An 18,044-nucleotide genomic window follows, 5' to 3' on the forward strand; every position below is an offset into this window, starting at 1 on the left:
TGGGCTTCTGTAGGCTTAAATAATGGATCTTTCTTAAAAGCAGCTTTGTAAACATATGGCTTAAACAAAGTATGATGGCTCATGTTTGTAATACTAGCATCTGGGAGACTGAGACAGGAGGATCACTGAGAGTTCAAGGCCAGCTTGGGCCTTATAGCTAGTTTTAAACAACCTGGGGCATGATGCCAAACACCGTCTCTAAACGTCCCCTTTGATTGGCGTGTTATCTCATAGCCACCAAAGTCAAAAGACGGGTTTTATCTGCCCGAGTACCACCTGCCCCTTTGCAGTTAGCTTCCTTCTCCCCATCCTTCGGCCTTGGAGCAGCCTGGGATCTGGATTCTGTCGGCAGAAGTTTGTTTCCCTGCTGTAGGATTTTAGGCAGATAGATGATTGATAGTTTAGAGATTTCTCCATGTTTCATGCAGCAATAGTTTCCTTTCGTTTGTCTAGCCAAGGAGTATCCATTGCATGTACATACCACAGTGCATTTGCCAGTGGTGACATGTGAACAGTTTTCCATTTTTGGTTACTATGAATGAAGTTGTTATGGAGATTTGTGTTTGTGCCTTTCTGTGTTTTCATTTCTCGTGGTTTATCACCCAAACAAGGTGGCCGCATGGTTTTATGTTCCTCTAGCAGTGTAAGTGTTCTTTTGTTCCGTGCCTTCACCCGCACTTGGGATTTGTCCATCATCTGAATTTAGCAATTAAGACTGGATACATAGCAACCTCTCATAAGTGCTAATTTACATACCATACAACTTTCTCAGTTAAACTATACAATTTACTGCTTTTAAACATACTCAAAGAGTTGTACAGCCATCTCCACAATTTTAAAGTATTTTGTACCTTGAATTGAAGCCTGTGCCCTTGAGCTGTCACCCCATGTCTGAAGCCTCGGTGGCTGTGTATCCACTTTCCACCTTTATACTTTTCCAGTTCTGAGTACTTTTGTATACTAAGTACTTTTGTACTTAGTAAAGTCTCTTATGTCATCCCTTTTATTTGCTTCCTTTTTCTGATCAAATACTGCTTGAGTGTATGAATATATGTGCACAAGCAGGCACGAGTGCACACAAATGCGTGTGCACACACACACACACACACACACACACGTGCGCAACTTAGGAAAATGTTTATTGGACTCTCAATTCCAGGTTATCGTGCATCATGACAGTCACATCGCTGCAGCAGGAAGATAGGAGAATTGGTTTTGTTCCGTTCACGGTCAAGAGCAGGGAGCAGTGTCCGTGTGCTGATAGTAAGAGTGCTCGGCCTGCTCCTCCCTGTTGCTGCAGTCCAGGATCCCTGTCTCAGGGAATGGTCTCTGCACACTGGAGCTGGGCCTCCACTCCCCCTTTAGTGTACTCAAGACACAGACATTCTAACCTTAATCTAGACAGTCCTTTACAGACGTGCTTGGAGGCCTGTCTCCTAGGTGTTGAGTTGTCAGTTCATAATAACTATCACAGGTAAAAGGTAGTCAGCCCTTTCAGCCCCCCTCCAGCCCCCACTAGCCCGCACTGTGGCTTGATCTACTGTGGACATTATCTAGTGCTTATTTTAAAATGCATTTATTTTTATTTACATGTATAAGTGACTGCATGTATGTATGTGTACCATGTGCATGCAGTGCCCACAGAGGCCAGACTCCTGAACTATAGTTACATTACAGATGGTTATGAGTCACCATGTGACTGGTGCAGATCCTCTGCAGAAGCAGCAATACACTAACACCAAACCATCTCTCCAGCCACAGGGAATTTGTTTTTAACCAGTCCCCCTCAGGGTACCCTGCTCCCACAGACAGCATATGTGCATCCTTGGCTCATAATGGTCTTTCTCTTTAGACCATCATACAAGCCAGTGGCGTGTACAATCCTGATAGGAAGTGGGTAGTTGGATTTTGAGTCCACCATGAATACAGTTCCTGTCACATAGAGCTTTTCCCTTCCTGCTGTGCTATCAGTTATCTCACATGGACCTAAGAATTTCACCCTGGTGTTAGGAGAGTGCTGCTTCTAAGCACCCATGTCCAGTCTGTTCCCCTGCTCCTCTGTCTTGTGTTCCCCACTCCCCAGGCTGTGGAGGACCTGGAGTCCTTGACTTCTGCGCTTCTGCTAGGCCTGGGCTTCCATTTTTTTTGTTTGTTTGTTTACTTTCCAGTTCTGCAGGCACTTGTTTTTGTTGGTTTATGTCTCATTTATTTTATTGGGATCTGGGAGACCAAGAGAAAATCGTACACTTGCTGTCATTTAACCCAGATGTCAAAACCTTTATTCCCTAAACATTGCTCAGATAAGTCTTCAGTCCTGCTGTGCCTGCATTGTTACTGTGAACCTTTAATGGTCCCTTGGTTACTTTCTTGCCCCTGAAATCTATTGTTTGGGTGTCTGTGACATCCTCTTCCACACCATCTTTCCTTAGATAGAGCCCACAGGGGCAGGAGGCATGCTTTTGAGCATAGCAGAATGTCCTCAGGGAGACCAGGACTCTGTGTGATGGTCTTTCCTAACTGGGGTTGTCTGCCTGATCTTTCTCAGTGTGTTGGTGGTATATAGGAGAGTTACTTATTTGGCTTTTATGTTGATTTTGTATCTGTCACTTTGCTAACAGTGTTTATCAGGGCATCTGTGATGGAGTCTTCATGGTCTCTTAATAAATAGATCGTATCTTCTAAAAATAAGAACAGTGACTTCTTCCTCTCCTGTTTATAGTCTTTTTATTTACTTCTCTTATTGCTCTTTCTAACACTCCAAAACTTCTCCACTCTTCTTTTGAGACAGGGTCTCATCATGTAACTCTAGCTGGCCTGAAACTTGCTATGTAGACCAGGCTGAGTATGAACTCACTCTGCCTCTGCCTCTTGAGTGCTGGGATTAAGTGGGAAGCACCATGCCTGGATTTACTGTTTGTATGTTTTCACTTGAATCACTTGAATGCTCAAATGGGACTGGTTTGTAAGAAGGTGGAGATGTCATTCCTTCCTAGTGGATTGTGAGTGTAGTGAACTATCTATAGATAGATAGAAGCAGCCACAACTGCTAGAGAGGCTCGCTGCAAACATTGTAATACTTAGTCAAGTCGTTGCTGTAACTTCCGTAACTGACTGTTCAGGAGTAATGGAGCTGAGATCGGCTTGTAGATATAGAGACACTAAGGTAGGGATGAAGGAACACAGGCTGAGTAAGGACAGGGATGAACTAGATCAGTGGGGAAGTAATGAGTGAGACTAGATAAGGTGGAGCCCGAAATAAGATAATTTCGGATAAGTCGGATAGATGATTATAGCTACAGCAGGTCAGTTAGTAAAAGGAGGAGGCGTGCAGAAGAGAAGAAATGAGTTAAGAATGAGAGGAGTGACTGGGCTATGCACAGAATAATTATAATCAAGCAGTATCAAAATCAAAGCAAGACCGTTATGACATATTTATGAAGGGTAGAGAGATGGCTCAGAGCACTGGCTGTTCTTATAGGGGACCTGGGCTCAATTCCCAGTACCCACAAGACAGCTCTTCTTGTCTCTATGGATACAAGGCAAACAAATGGTGCACAGAAAACATGCAGACAAAACACTTGTACCCATAAGATAAAAATAAATGTAAAAAGACACTTGTGGAAATTGAAAAACAAAGACAGTGAAAATACTGTTAGAATTGTCATCATATCAGTCAATATTTCTTCCCTGGAGGAAAGGGTTTTGAGCCCCACCCCTCCCTGAGATGTCTCAGGTAGCAGCAGACTACTGATGAGAGAAGAGCAGCCTGTTCTAATTCAAACTTTCAAGTCGCATTTGTGAGTATGCAGTGTCCCAGAGAGTTTAAAACAAAACAAAACTTAAACTAAACCATAACCTTTGGGACTGAGTTTCTGCCCTTTTGCCAGTAGGTGTCACACCTTCCTTGTGTTTTCCCAGCCCTTTGGATGGAATGGTGCTGTTGGGAAATTTCTGTGTCATTGTTCCCGTGTGCTAGATGGTGACACTTCCCACTGGGTTAGCCTGAGTACAAGCTACTGGTGTAACCACATCTATGTAGTTGTTTTCCTTGTTGTCTGGGCATACTCTTCTTACCTGGACTCTGGCTGCCTCTGTTACTGTGTGCTTCCATGATGTCCACGTAGTTTTATAACAGGCCAGTGGTTACTTAATTCTGAGCTGGGCAGAAATTTTCCATGTTCTTGGTCACTTGTGGAGTTTGGAGGGTGTTTCCTTCCTGGAGAATTACTTCCAGGATGTCCATGGATAATCTCACCTTCAGGCTTGCTCTGATATGTGACACATCAGCCACTGTCTCCACAGCCTGTTGATCCTGAGCCCATCAGCCTGGGTGTTTGTTCTAACCCCTGGTTGTGTCTCAAAAGCCTGCCCCATTTCTCTTTAGCTGGGTGGTCCCTGCAACTCCAGGGTAGGGAATGGAGGTGTGTGGGGAATGCTGATTTTGTTTTGGCAGTGCTTAGGATTGAACGCAGTGTGTCACACTTGCTGTATGAACAGCCTAACACGCTCTCAATCACTAAGGAGATACTTGAAATGTCTCCACCTTTCTCATTCCCAAGCGCTTGGATTACAGGTATTTACTAATATGCCTGACTCTCTTCTGCTTCTCCATTGGACAGAGAAGACCATGTTAAGAAGACTTTGGAAAATCTAATGTATACTGACTTATATTTTACATGTATTATAAAAGTATGTTAACTTTGTTGCGTGTATATAGCAAAGACAGTTACTCACTGGGCCACCTTGACACCTTCTACAGATGCAGGATGGCTGGAGCACGTGTTGATGAGTCTCTGTTCCCTGCAGTGAATACTGAAGAACATTTACCAAACGTAATTAGAAAAAAAGTAAGTATGTGATTTCTTTGAAGACAGGGTGATTATGAATTTATGGACCTTTGTGTTTTTATTCCTAGAAATTAAGCATGCCATTGAGTTCAGTGCTATTCTCACATAAAATTTCTAGTTAACTGTAGAGGATTTTTGGTTTTGATTTTTGTTTGTTTGTTTTTCTTTTTTTTAGTTTATGAATGCTTTGATGTAATCTATAGGAAATGGACGATTGTAGTTAACCTTGAGAAGTTAAAATGTGCCGGGCGGTGGTGGCACATGCCTATAATCCCAGCACTTGGGAGGCAGATGCAGGAAGATTTCTGAGTTAGAGGCCAGCCTGGTCTACAGAGTGAGTTCCAGGACAGCCAGAGCTACACAGAGAATACCTGTCTCGAAAAACAAAAACAAAAAAAACCACAAAAAAACAAAAAACAAAACAAAAAAGTTAAAATGTGCCCCAAGGCTAGGCAGCTTTTAGTTGTTTTGTTGCTTTTATTTTCTGTTCTATTTTTAGTTTATGTGTTTGTATGTTTTGTTTACATCTGTGTCCATGCACTACATGCATGCCTGATGCCCATGAGGCTTGAAGACGGCGTTGGATCTGGAGTTAGAGTTGCATGGGTGTAGGTCGCTAAGTGGGTGCTGAGAATTGAACCCAGGTCCTTCTCAAGGACAGTCGGTGCTCCCAACTGTGGAGCCATCTCTCTAGCCCCCTGGTATTTCTTAAGTGTAGTGCACTATGAGGTATCAAAGCATTTGGTTCTCATATAAGAACTACTGTTAGATTTAATGACCTAATCAAGATTGAATCCAGTGGATGAGAACTGTATACTTCCTACAGAGTAAAAGAAGTAGCTGCAGGCTTCTACCTGCTTCTAGAAGACAGTGCATGATTTATATCCATCATGCTGGCTGCAGTAAGCCAGGTGATGGGGCAGTGATGATGCAGTTCCCCCTAGGCTTGTCCAGAGCTCCTCATCTGATTCCGGGCAGTCCTTGACTGTGACATGCTGAAGTTAAAGACTTGGGAAAACACATCGATGGTACATGCTGTCTTCCTTCAGACTGTTAGTAAGCTGAGGCACGGCAGGCATCGCTGATGTTTCTTCCCTCTGACACTTCAGCTACTGCATGTTAGCACATGTACCTGCTGCACACAGTGAGCGAGGTGTTCACTGGCTGCCTTTTCTTCCCCAAGTAATAGTGTGATTGTGCTCAGGTAAATTCTATGCTGCATGTTTTGAGTGGCCCTTTCCTGAACACTCACAGGGAGTCAGCTTTTATGAAAGGTGTTACATGCAAGATATGCATTTACTACTTGTGTTCACAGACATAAAAGTGGAATTGTTGGCTCGCTGCACATCACCTTAAATGTGGTGATCCCATCAGTAGTGTGCGAGGGCACCCTGTCCTGTCCAGTGCCATTGTGTTACTTTTAATCTCTGTCAAGTCTGATCCCCAAATAGTGACTGCTTACATCTTATACTTACCACTTCTAAAAGCCTTAAACACGACTTGAGAAACATCATTTCAGGGGCTTGGGGGCACTTTCTGCTCTCTCCCTCTCCTGCTGCCCTAGGCTCACCATGGTGGTCTGCTCAGTAAAGAGGTTTAACGCACCATCCTATTATCTGTCCCCTCTGTCTGGATCGTGCTCTCCTCAAATCCATTCACCAGCTGCCCTTCCAGTTCTTATGTGGCTCTGTGCAGATGTCTTCTTGCCCGCAGTCCTCTCTAACCCCCGTGCTGCAGGAGTAAGTCTCTCTGCTTGAGGCTGCTGTCCTGCTTCTGTCACTGTGACCTCCAACACACTGTATGGATTTGGAACCATTGCTGTTTTGACATTCTGGGAATCTTTTTTTTTTTTTTTAAATTTTAAAGCAACTGAATCCTTTTCTGACTGTCACCATTTGTATAGTGGTAGACAGACGCCCAGCACTAAGGTCACAGAGTGGAACCTCTGTTGTCTGCTTCCCACACACCTGTCGGCTGCATCTCATGGGAAAAGTACTCCAGACAAACTGCTAATCCTCCTAACAGAACAATATGTACAGGCTACACAAACTGTCCCAATGTCCGCAGGCAGCACTGGGAACATCTCAGCCCGCAGCAGTGAGCCTGCTGAACTTACATTCCCAGCTCCTACTGGTAGAGCCCCATCACCTGTCAAAGCTGTTCTGTCACTCCTCACCTTTGTGCAGCCTCTCTATGCTGAGGCCCAGTGCTTGACGAAAGAATATGATAATGACCAAGTGCCTACCTGACTAGTAAGTCAAGAACAAAACTGGGACATGAGGCTGCAAGAGCCAGAAACAGCACACTGTCAAGATTAGCAGCAGCAGTGGAGACAAGGGAACGGAGATTCCTCTCTTTAGTGACTGGGATAATGATGTCTGTGTTTGTTGCTGTGTTGTTGGAGGGAAGCTGGTGTGAGGAGAGCAGAGAGCCAAGGCCTTGCTACTTCTGAGCATGTCGGCATGCGGAGACAGCTCAGAACACAGTTACATAGATAGCATGCAGCCTTTTACTTCATCTCTTAATTCCCAATTCACATACAGTATAAGAAACGACTCATTAAGAAGTTCTTTTAAGGGCTGGAGAGATGGCTCAGTGGTTAAGAGCACTGACTGCACTTCCAGAGGTTCTGAGTTCAAATCCCAGCAACCACATGGTGGCTCACAACAATCTGTAATGAGATTTGATGCCCTCTTCTGGTGTGTGTCTGAAGACCAGCTACAGTGTACTCATATAATAAATAAATAAATCTTAAAAAAAAAAAGAAGTTCTATTAATTTTTGATATCATTCAAGTTACCAAAACTGTATGGAAATGGCTTTCTCTCTTGTTTTAAAAACAATTGGCAAGCATAGGGACTAGAAAGTTGGCTCAGCAGTCAGGATCACTTCTCTTGCACAAGACCTTGTTGCTTTCTTTTCCCAGCACCTACATGGAGCCTCTTAACTTTCCCTAACTCTAATTTCAGGGGATCTGACATTCTCTTTTGGCCTCCATGGGCACCAGGCATGCATGTGATATATATGCATAAATGCAGGCCAACATTTATCCACATAACAACAAGTAAACCTTTTAAAATAAACAATAAAAGGAAACAGTACACTCTTACTAATGCTTATAACTTTTTTGCCTAGCACAAGTGTATGCAGCCCAAAGATTTTATTCATAAAACACCAGAAAATGACAAAAGACTTCAAAAGAAATTTAAGAAAATGGCGGAAGAGCTACAAAGGCAAAAGGCAGCTCTAGGTAAGCCACGTCCCATGTGCCTGGCAGCTGTAGGTAAGTACAGAGGCTGTGGTAGCTTTAAGGGAGGAAGGAGACCACAGCAAGTACTAGCTCTCTTAGACTGAATAGTAACAGATAGAGCCACTGGCAAGGGCAGTCAGATAGTCCTCATCGTTCAAGTCAGTGGGATTCTCATCTGGGAAGGATTACAGGAAAAGCCATTTCATATAATTCTGTCTTTTTAACTAATGCCTGGTCTGTAATGACAATTTCAACATTTTGGTTTCTTTGAAAAACACAGAAATATTATAGGAATATGTTTTTGTTTTAATCCCAGGTGTAGGATATAGAGCTGCTTGAGATTATCCACAGCAGCTGACTGTGACTTGCCTCGTGCTCTAGCAGGGATGTGATCTTGCCAGCTTCAGGGTAGTTTCTATGATTGTGTGATGTTTGGAATTCTGGGGATTTTTGAGAGGGTAGATAAATGTTGCCCCTAGAGAAGGGGTGGGTTGGTGGTTGGTTATTGTTTGATCATCTTTTGTTAAGTAGTTGTGTACAAAGAAGAAATTAGATAGCCTGAACTGAAAAGATCAAACTTTCCCCAAGGAACTCAACATCCCTAACCAGCAAGACATAGTCTAAAGATAACACTGCCCCATTTCCCCTCTCTTATCTAGTCTTAGGGGTTGAAAGGGTGGAAGGGAGAAGAACCCACAAAGTAGCAAATGCCAGCTACACAGATCTTTTTGTTTCATATCTAAAACAGGCAAATCATAGACTTTGTTTGCTTTTAATGCTGTAGGAAAACACGTTGGGTTCACTTCCTGTGGTTAAATTCAAATGTGGGTGTGTGTGGCGGACGAGCAGTGTTCAGTAGGACCTCGTTCTAAAACCTGGATAGAAAACAAGTTTTCGGAGCCAACCCACACTCGGCCTTTCTGGCTTCTTGCTAATTGTATCATGGTGTACATGATATCAACTTACCTGTGTCTCAATGACTACCTCTGTAAATGGGGATACTGACACCTGTTGTCATGTAGAGCCTGGCTCCAGCTTGGTGACTGATTCATGCCCTGTACTGAGAGCTCAGCAAGGGTCAGCTGGCAGCTAGCTGTACTGGCTGTGCCATGGTTCATGGTAGGAGTAATACTGTCTGTGGGCAGAGAGACTGAAGGGAGCAGGAGTGCAGTGGGAGTGGGGTGGCTCTTAAAGGAACTGCTGGTAAAGTGTGACCATGGAAGTTTGTTTTCAGATGACGAGGTTCCTGTCCTCCTGTTTGAGTCCCCTCGATCACTGGTATACAGCTCCCCGGTGAGGATGATGAAGAGACTGCAAGAGATGAAGGAGAAGAGGGAAAACCTGTCCCCTACCTGTAAGTGGTTACATTGTAAAAGTAAAATGATGTATGCTGGCGAATTACAGAAGAAATGTTAGTTGATCTCTACCGTAGATGCCGTTTTTCCTTGTTGCAGTACTTGGGTCAAGGGGTCATGCTGCACCCCAGTCTCCTTGCCTAGATATGTTGAGTGCTTCCTGATTTTAGTACGTAATTTCAGTGGAGACCTTTCTAGTATTTTCTTCCAGAAGAAATGTACTTTGTAAGATTGGGGCCCATGTGGAAGACATGAGTGTCCTCCAGTTCCGTTCTTGCAGCTCCTCCATCATCCCAGTATCCTAACTTTGTTTTTCTTTTTCAAAAATTGTAAGGAGCTGGAAAAATGGCTCAGAAGTGAAGAGCACTTTGTACCTTTACCGAGGACTGGAGTTCAGTTCCAAGCACCCACACTGGGTAACTCATAACTGTCTATAACTCCAGCTTCTGGAGAACCAGTGCCCTCTTCTGGCCTACATACATGTATAATTTAGATACACATATACAAATAAATAATAAAAAAAACATTTTTTACAAAAAAAACACAATAAATTAAGCTAATCAGGTCTCTTTTAAGAGTATTTTAATTACTCGGGTAGTAATAAGCACATTTTAGTAAAATAATGAACTATGTAGTGACTGAACAAAGCTTGCCTCCCCACCACGTCCACTCCTCTGCTGATGGATGTACAGTTGGCATGATATGATGAGCTTTCTGTGTGGGGTTGTAGTTTATTTCTTACTTAATTTAGATCATTAGAATATTCTTGTTTGTTGTTGGTTTTGAGACATGATTTCTCTGTGTAGCCCTAGCTGTCCTACAACTTGCTTTGTAGCCAGTGTGGCTCAGAGATCCAGCTGCCTCTGCCTCCCAAGTGCTGTGATTAACTGCATACCTTTAAGCTGTGATTAACCTACCATCCCAGGCACATCATATACATTTTTTTTAAAGCCTTTTCCTTCACTTGCTACTTTAAAAATTACGCTAGACTCATCTGCATCTCAGGCCTGTAAGTATCAGCCATGGTAACAAATAAGACTGAGGTGGACTATAGCTTTTACTGAGATGCCATGAGGGTTTTGTTCAGAGCAAGCAGAGGATGGCAGCTGAAGCAGGTACACAGTGTGTCTCATGAGCACATCCAAAATGATTCAATGTGTATATAAACCAAGTCCAAGATTTTAAACATCATAGCTGAAAGCCAGCTGTGGTGGTGCACGCCCATAATCCAAATCCTAATATTCAAAAGGTGGAGGCAGGAGGAGCGGGAGTTCAGGAGCATCTTGTAAGGACAGCCTGAATTTATTTATTAAAAGGAGCCTGTCCCTAAAAAATCAAAACAAAGCAAAACAAAAGCAACCTGCCCCAAACAAAACTGCTTCAAAAGTAAATGTAAAAGGGCCGAGACTATGTGATTCAGTGCTTGCCTAGTGTGCACAAAGCCCTGGATTCAGTTCCCAGCATCAAAACAAAATGAGTAACCTCAGCATCCGAGGACTGCTTTCTGCCCACACCTTCTTTGTATATATGCCCTTATTTTATAGTCATTTTATCAAGTTTTCTCAATGAACATCCTCTGAATATCCTTTAAAAATGATTTAGCCTGCCTCTGCTAAAAATGACTCTTAAACACCGTTTAAGTACTGTACTTCCAAAGGACCTAAGAACAGTTCAAAGAAGAATGTTGGGTGGCTCAACACATCTTGTGACGACAGCTAGAAGGGACCCCAGTATCTCCTCTACACTCATGTCCCATACCCATATACAGAAACACATATATACACGTAATTAAAAATAAAGTTTAGTTGGGCGGTGGTGGCGCACGCCTTTAATCCCAGCACTTGGGAGGCAGAGACAGGTGGATTTCTGAGTTCGAGGCCAGCCTGGTCTACAGAGTGAGTTCCAAGACAGCCAGGGCAACACAGAGAAACCCTGTCTCGAAAAACAAAAAATAAATAAATAAATAAATAAATAAATAAATAAAGTTTAAAAATCTTTGGATATGTTTGTTTTTGTCTCTTGTATGGACAGTCTTTAAAGATAGCACCCAGAGCCTCATTTTTTAAATCGATCTAGATATTTTCTATGAAACTGAAGGTTTCTTAACTGCAACACTGTTGAGTTTTGGGGGACAGTTCATTATTGTGTATACTTTCTAATGCAGTAATATCCGTCCCCCACCTTGTGACAGACATTACCCCATGTCTTTGTCAGCACTGGACTTCTGCTTACTTGGAGGAAAATATTAGGAACTTCGGTTCTCAAACAAACCGAAAACATTCAGTGAATTTGGTTTAAACTCCATACAAGTTGGATTTTGAAAGTCCCATCTCATGTGATTGTGTGTTCATGCTTGTGGGGCAGTGATTGACAGGGATTCATTTTGTCAGTCTTACATCTACAATATACCTGATGCAGTTTTTATACTCGAATTGTGTTAAGCTTAGAAGAAAGATAAGAGTAATTTCCTGTATGTATGGGATCAGGAGCGGAATGGGTAGACAGGCTATTGTCTGTCCAGTAGACAGTTCTGCCTTCCAGTTTCAATGACATGTCATTATGTTTTCAGCTTCCCAGATGTTGGAGCAGTCTCAGCAGAATCCATGTGTCACTCTGTTTGAAACATCCTTGAACAATTCTCACCAACCTGTGAGTTCAGGTAAAATTGTAATATGTATTTTGTTTTTGTGACAAACTTATGATTTGAAAAGTGTGTGTGTGTGTGTGTGTGTGTGTGTGTGTGTGTGTGTGTGTGTTCTCTCACACTGTACTTTTTGAGATAAACTTTTACTGTGGAGCTCTGGCTAACATGGCACTTCCATAGAGACACAGGTAGCCTCCAGCTAGAGCCATGTTCTTGTCTCCGCGAGTGCTGAGATTACAGAAATGCACCACCATGCTCAGATTGCATGTAGTTAGTTCTAAACACTCAAGTAGCTGAGTCAAACTAACTCAGGTTTCTCCTTGAGATTTGGTATTACGGTGTTATGGACGCCCTGCTTGAAGTCGACTAGTTCCTCCCTGGAGATTTGTTTGATTGTTTGTTTTGTTATGGAAATCGTTGTGACTATATATAATCTAAATACAGTGTAACGTATACTGAGAACAGTTAGCAGTAGAGAGGAGTTATTTGGTGTTTAATTAACCCATGAAGTATATTATTGAAGAGTCTTTGTCAAGTAGTTTGGGAGTCCTTGACCTTTTTTCAAGATTATTTAGCTTTCAGGTGCTGAGTTCCTTACACTTTCCTCACGTGAGTCCATGAGAGGGCCTAAATGAAGTCTCTGGACCCCTAAACACCTGTGTTCGAAGGGGCTTCAAATGCCACATGAGGAGATTGAGCTAGGTGTTCTTCCTGTCCGTGTGGTGTATTCTGGCAGTCTGCCCTGCATGGTCTGGGATTGTTTCCCATTCATCTTCTCTTTGCTCAGATTTGTCTCCCATAGGTTGGAAGCGAATGGTAATAACAGTGCTGGCTTCCTTTTCCCTGCACTGTTGTGTCTCACTGTATCACACACACGCCCCAAGTCTCCATGAGGTAGGCTCATCCCCACTCCCATTTCACAGAAGAGAAAACCAGGACACAGGGAGGTCAAGTGGATTACGCAAGATCCTGAGGTTGCAAGTGATACACCCAGGCTTCTGACATAAGTAGTCTAAGAATTTATGCTCTTAATGATGTGCCACACTGTGTTGAGGCTTATTGGAGAGTGATTAAAGCATTCAGTTGCTAAAAGTAAATCTCAGTATTACTAGCTGCTGCCTTTGAAGCACGTCTGCATAGGCCCAGTGTCAAGCTGGCTGCCACCCCTCCCTTCCCAGAGCACAGCTTTAAGGACAGGATGTCTCTGCTACTTTTTTCTTAAAGCTGAGCTCCTGTTGTCTATCCCAGCATTCGCTCCAGACTGTGTCCTTTCTCTAAAAAGGAAGCCCTCAGCTGGGCAGCCCTGTGCCAGTGGAGAACCACGTCTGAGTGATGACCACAGGCTCCCAATGAGCAGAAAGTGCCAACTGCCCTCCAGTACCTCAGCATAATGAGAGAACAGAAGCCTTATGCTGTGACGAATATTGCTGTGTCCTGGGAGGGGCTAACACTGTAACCTGACAGGATCAGGAGATTCACAGGCGACACTGACACTCAGGTGGTTTTGAAGGATGAGTTGTGTTTGCACACAGCAAAATGTGTCAGAAAGCTGAGACTGGTGTGGGGAGCTTGGAGACTTGAGGTGGTGGACAGCATAGCATTACTTCTGAGAAAAGTCAGACTTCACGAGAGGTCAGAATACTGAGAGCCCCATGTGGTTCATTTGAGGTATAAATAAAACATGAGGACTTTCCAGAAGAATAGGGGACAGGTAGTAGGAGCTGAGTTCTATTTATCAGGGGAAATGGTTTATAGAAGCCCAAAGCCTAGTCAGGCATGGTGGCACATACCTTTAAACCAAGCCAGCATTTGGGAGGCAGGGCCAGGCAGATCTCTTGAGATCCATGCCAGCTAGGCTTCCACAGTGAGACCCTGTCCTTAAAAGAAAACAAGGTACTTATGGTCACTTGCACATTTTAAAGGTGATTCTTTCTTGATCTCTCCAGATGAATCCTTTGCCAGTGGTTCTCACTCATCTTTAGATGGTCTCTTTGGAGATAAAGAAAGGAAACTGGGAAGATCTGCCAATGAGATGGCCAGGATCACATGCTCTTCCTCACCTGTGCTGAGGGCAAGCAGTTTTTATGGTTCAGCATCACCCAACCACCTCAGGCAGCCAACTCCTCAGAAAGCTCCAGACAGTCCTTCAAAGGAGAGTATCAACTTGCAGAACGATGCTACAGGGGTGGTAGCTGATTCTGAGAGAAAGCAAGCTGCTGGGGCATCTCAGGGGATGCCTGATGAGAAGCCCTGTCTGTCTCCTACAGAATCTTTCATAGAAGGACATGTAGTACACTTGGGACCCAAGAGTTCTTCAGCAAAGAGAAAAAGGGCAGCTGACTTGGGTTCATCTCCGAAAGGAAAACTGAAGAAGGGGTACAAGAGAAAGCCTTCTCTGGCACTAGAGTTATTCAAGTCCAACCATAGCTTACAGCCCACAACTGGACTCATCACGGGGACTCATGACGTTGAGGCTTCTTCGTATGAGGACTATTTTTCCCCTGATAATCTCAAGGAGAGGAATTCAGAGAAACTTCCTCCCGTGGCTCAGCCACTAGCAAGCCCTTCTCTGTTCCACTGCAGAGGACTCTCAAAATGGGATCGAAAAAACATGCTAGAAATGTGTGATTTTACCTGCATTGGTGAAAAACACAGATCCATCAGCATTAGTGACTTAATTTCAAAAAGTACTTCTAGTCTTGAGAAACCTGACAAAAATGACATGAATACAGCTTCTACTTGCTTGCCTTTGGTAAAGAGCTCTGCTAACGACAGCCCAGGGCATTGCAGGCAGCCTGGCCCTCAGCTGAGGGAAGATACAGACCCAGAGGGAAGCTGTAACCCTGACATCCTGTGTAGTCCTGCTTACCTCATCACACCCTTGAAAAGAAGTAGTACAGAAACCAGAGACCCAGGTGATGAAAAAGGCTCCCCCAAAGAAGGTACCACTCCTCCTGCATCAGCCTCTCCTGAAGATGAAGCACACAGCTATAATGTCAGTTTGGGAGAGAATTGTCATGTAGAAAAATCTGTAGAAGAAAAGGAGAACATAGCCACAGGATATAGTGAAAGTATGTGAGCCTCATTTCCCAAGTATTTTTTTGTTCTGCCAGTATGTAATATTGTGTTCATATTTTAAATCTGTCTTTAATTTTTATAATTTAAGTCCTTCCCCTTCCCCTTTTATTTTAAGGAATATGCATTTGATATTTCCAGTGATGTTCTTGAGGAATAGGTGGCAGGCCCTGAGCTTTCTGGTCAAATGTGTTGCTATGAATATACTTCCCAGGCTTTGTCCTTGTGGGTTAAAAGAAACAGTAGTGCTTACTTTAAATGGTTGACGGTACCTTTCCTATATGCCTGTCTCACTTTGCGTAACTGTACCAGAGACATAACTGATAGAGAAATGTATTCTCTCTCTTTTTTTTTTTTTTTTAATTTGGGTTCATTTAGCAAGGGTTTATATGTGAGGAGTGCAGTAAAGAAACCACCAAATGACCACTTCATAATTAGGAAGGCTTTTCTCGTAAATAAGAAAGTATCTAGAAGCATCTGGAAGAGTCCAACAAGAGAGACAGAGAAACAGACTGGCTATGGGCGTATCTGCCAGAGATAAGTTGAGCAAGAGGCGGAGAGTGCAAAACAAGAGCCGAAAGGGAGCGAGAGACAGCAAGAGGCAGAGAAGGAGAGAGAAGCTGAGACGAGCAGGAGTACCAAGGGCTGAGGGCTCTGAAGAGAGCTGGGTTCTGAGGTGCCAAGGGCCAGCATGCTAGGGTGGTGGCTTGTATACTAAGTGCTGTCATGAGGGAGTCTGACGGCAGCATGGGCTTTAATATGCAGCCACAGACACATGTCAGTGGAGCCCCATGTCCCTTCTGCTGCACATAAGGAAAATGACTGCTTTTGGCTGATGGGAACTTATTTCACAAGTTCGTGAGGAATACTGGCTTTTATCTATCCAGGTTGAGTTAGGCATAGACTCCATTTTGGGCCAAGTCAGTAGGCTTGCCCTGATTAGTGTAGGGCATGGTGCTACCCTTTGGACCTGACATGTTTCTACTGTAGAACTCTAGAGAGCATCAGCCATGAGTTTTCTAACACAAACTGAAAACGTTTTGAAATCTGTCATCACTGTTTACTTTGGGCAATGTTAAATAAGAGCAAACATTTGTAAGACATTTTGCTCAATTAAAAATTTAGTTATGGATCTCTCTCCAGCCCTCAAGTAAGAATTTGGTGTGGCTTTGATTTCTGCTTATTTTGCATCAATCCTATTCAAATAGGTTTGTTTATTCCTATCTGTAATTTAATTATAATTATTAAAGTGATTTATTTGTTGAACAACGTAATAATAAGCTATATGATTATAGGAATTTAGGCAAAGGTAGCAAAAATATCAACAAATTTTGCAATCAAAGTTGAATTCTTAGCCTTTGACCATTATTTAAGTTTGGCTAATATTGAATGTGAGCAAACTTACTCTTCATCATTTCTGCATTCAAGGTGATTTCAGCCACAGTCTCTGGGACAGCTGAGCTGGGCTGAAATAATCACAGGTCTAGCTCTTTGAGGATAAACGCACCTAAATTGGCTCAGTACATCAATTAAATGATTTTAAGCTGATAAATAAAGTGGCTTTTGAATAGTTTATATTATATTTATAATAGCATTTTTATGTGGCGATTAATAGGCTTTCAAGCTATAAAATTACATAGACGCTAGTAAATATGAAAAAGTACAATGCTTCGACAGTTCAGAATATCCTGTCTTGTGTTCTGAGTTTTTATCTTTTTTATAAAGCATTTGAATATTATATAATATGTAAATATAATTTAAGTGGGACATAAATGGTTCCAAACAGCCTGGCATTGGAGTTGTGCAGTTGTTAGACGGATGTGTATTTCTTCATCTAGGGCTCAACCTTCCTGTCTGCAGTCCTGAACATTCGGCTTCAGAAGCAGCAGGAAGGGCATGGGCATTGGGTGCCACTCCAGTATTCAGAGGACACTGGGAGATTTGCTGATTGTGAAGTGTTACACAGGCTTGTTGTTACACAGGCAGGGACAGGTGTGACTCAGTTTGACCCTTATGGAAATGTTCTGTAAATTATGTCACTCCCACAAGACAACATGGGCTCCTAAGGCATGGAAACACCTCTCCAACCTAAACTTAAGCACTTTTTATACTTTATAAAAGTATACTTTTATACTTTCATATACTTTATATTCTCTCATGGATATTTTATGTTGTCCACTATCAGCCCAGCCTGGATTTGGGCCAATCAATTCTTTGGGGATCCACCCTAGATACAACCATAAATCCTTGGGCCGAAGTGGAAATTCCATTTTTGCCCCAGTTGGAGCCAGGAAGGCTGCTCTGAGCATCAGCTAGACAGACCCTCCCGATACCTCTCATTGAATGGAAAGACTGTTCAGTGCTGCTTGCACCCCACTTGGATTTGCTGACTCTAAGATAGTTTGCAGTGAGGTTTCTGAAGAAATCTACCGAGGTCAGTAACTGAGACTGAAACAGTGGGGTATAATCATTAACTTTACATTATAATTTTATGAACAATAAACAAGAAGTCTCCTTTATTAAAAAGAATAAACTTTCCCATCTCAATTTCTCACTTTCTGCCTGTGTTAATTCTTGACTTATTCCTATTAAAGGTTAGTGGTAGACCTGTTACACCTCTAGTTTGCGTCTAGTAAGAGGAGAGCCAAGAAGGAAACAGTATGCACCTCTATCCCCAACAGGCTCTAAATTCCTTGAAGAAAACAGATGGTAAAGCCAGATAGGACATGTATCAGCTAGTGAGTATATTTCAGGGGGTGCAGACACGACCCATCCATGGACTAGGTTAAGATTTTTCTTGTAGGTGTGAGAGAGAACAGCCAAAGAGGAGAGAGAGAGAGAGAGAGAGAGAGAGAGAGAGAGAGAGAGAGAGAG

The 18,044-nt window shown here is 42.9% G+C and overlaps 1 protein-coding gene across 1 annotated transcript in view; it reads left to right on the plus strand.

The window, feature by feature from the left end:
- Mcph1 (microcephalin 1) overlaps window positions 1-18,044 on the plus strand; it is a 197,190-nt gene that overhangs the window by 17,969 nt on the left and 161,177 nt on the right. The window contains exons 4-8 of the mRNA XM_028766340.1: window positions 4,760-4,847; window positions 7,982-8,096; window positions 9,331-9,450; window positions 12,021-12,110; window positions 14,042-15,166. Coding sequence (XP_028622173.1) covers window positions 4,760-4,847; window positions 7,982-8,096; window positions 9,331-9,450; window positions 12,021-12,110; window positions 14,042-15,166 — 1,538 coding nt within the window. The remainder of the gene's footprint in view (window positions 1-4,759; window positions 4,848-7,981; window positions 8,097-9,330; window positions 9,451-12,020; window positions 12,111-14,041; window positions 15,167-18,044) is intronic.

This window comes from Grammomys surdaster, unplaced genomic scaffold (assembly GCF_004785775.1).
Source record: "Grammomys surdaster isolate TR1022 unplaced genomic scaffold, NIH_TR_1.0 167, whole genome shotgun sequence".
Lineage (NCBI taxonomy): Eukaryota > Metazoa > Chordata > Mammalia > Rodentia > Muridae > Grammomys > Grammomys surdaster.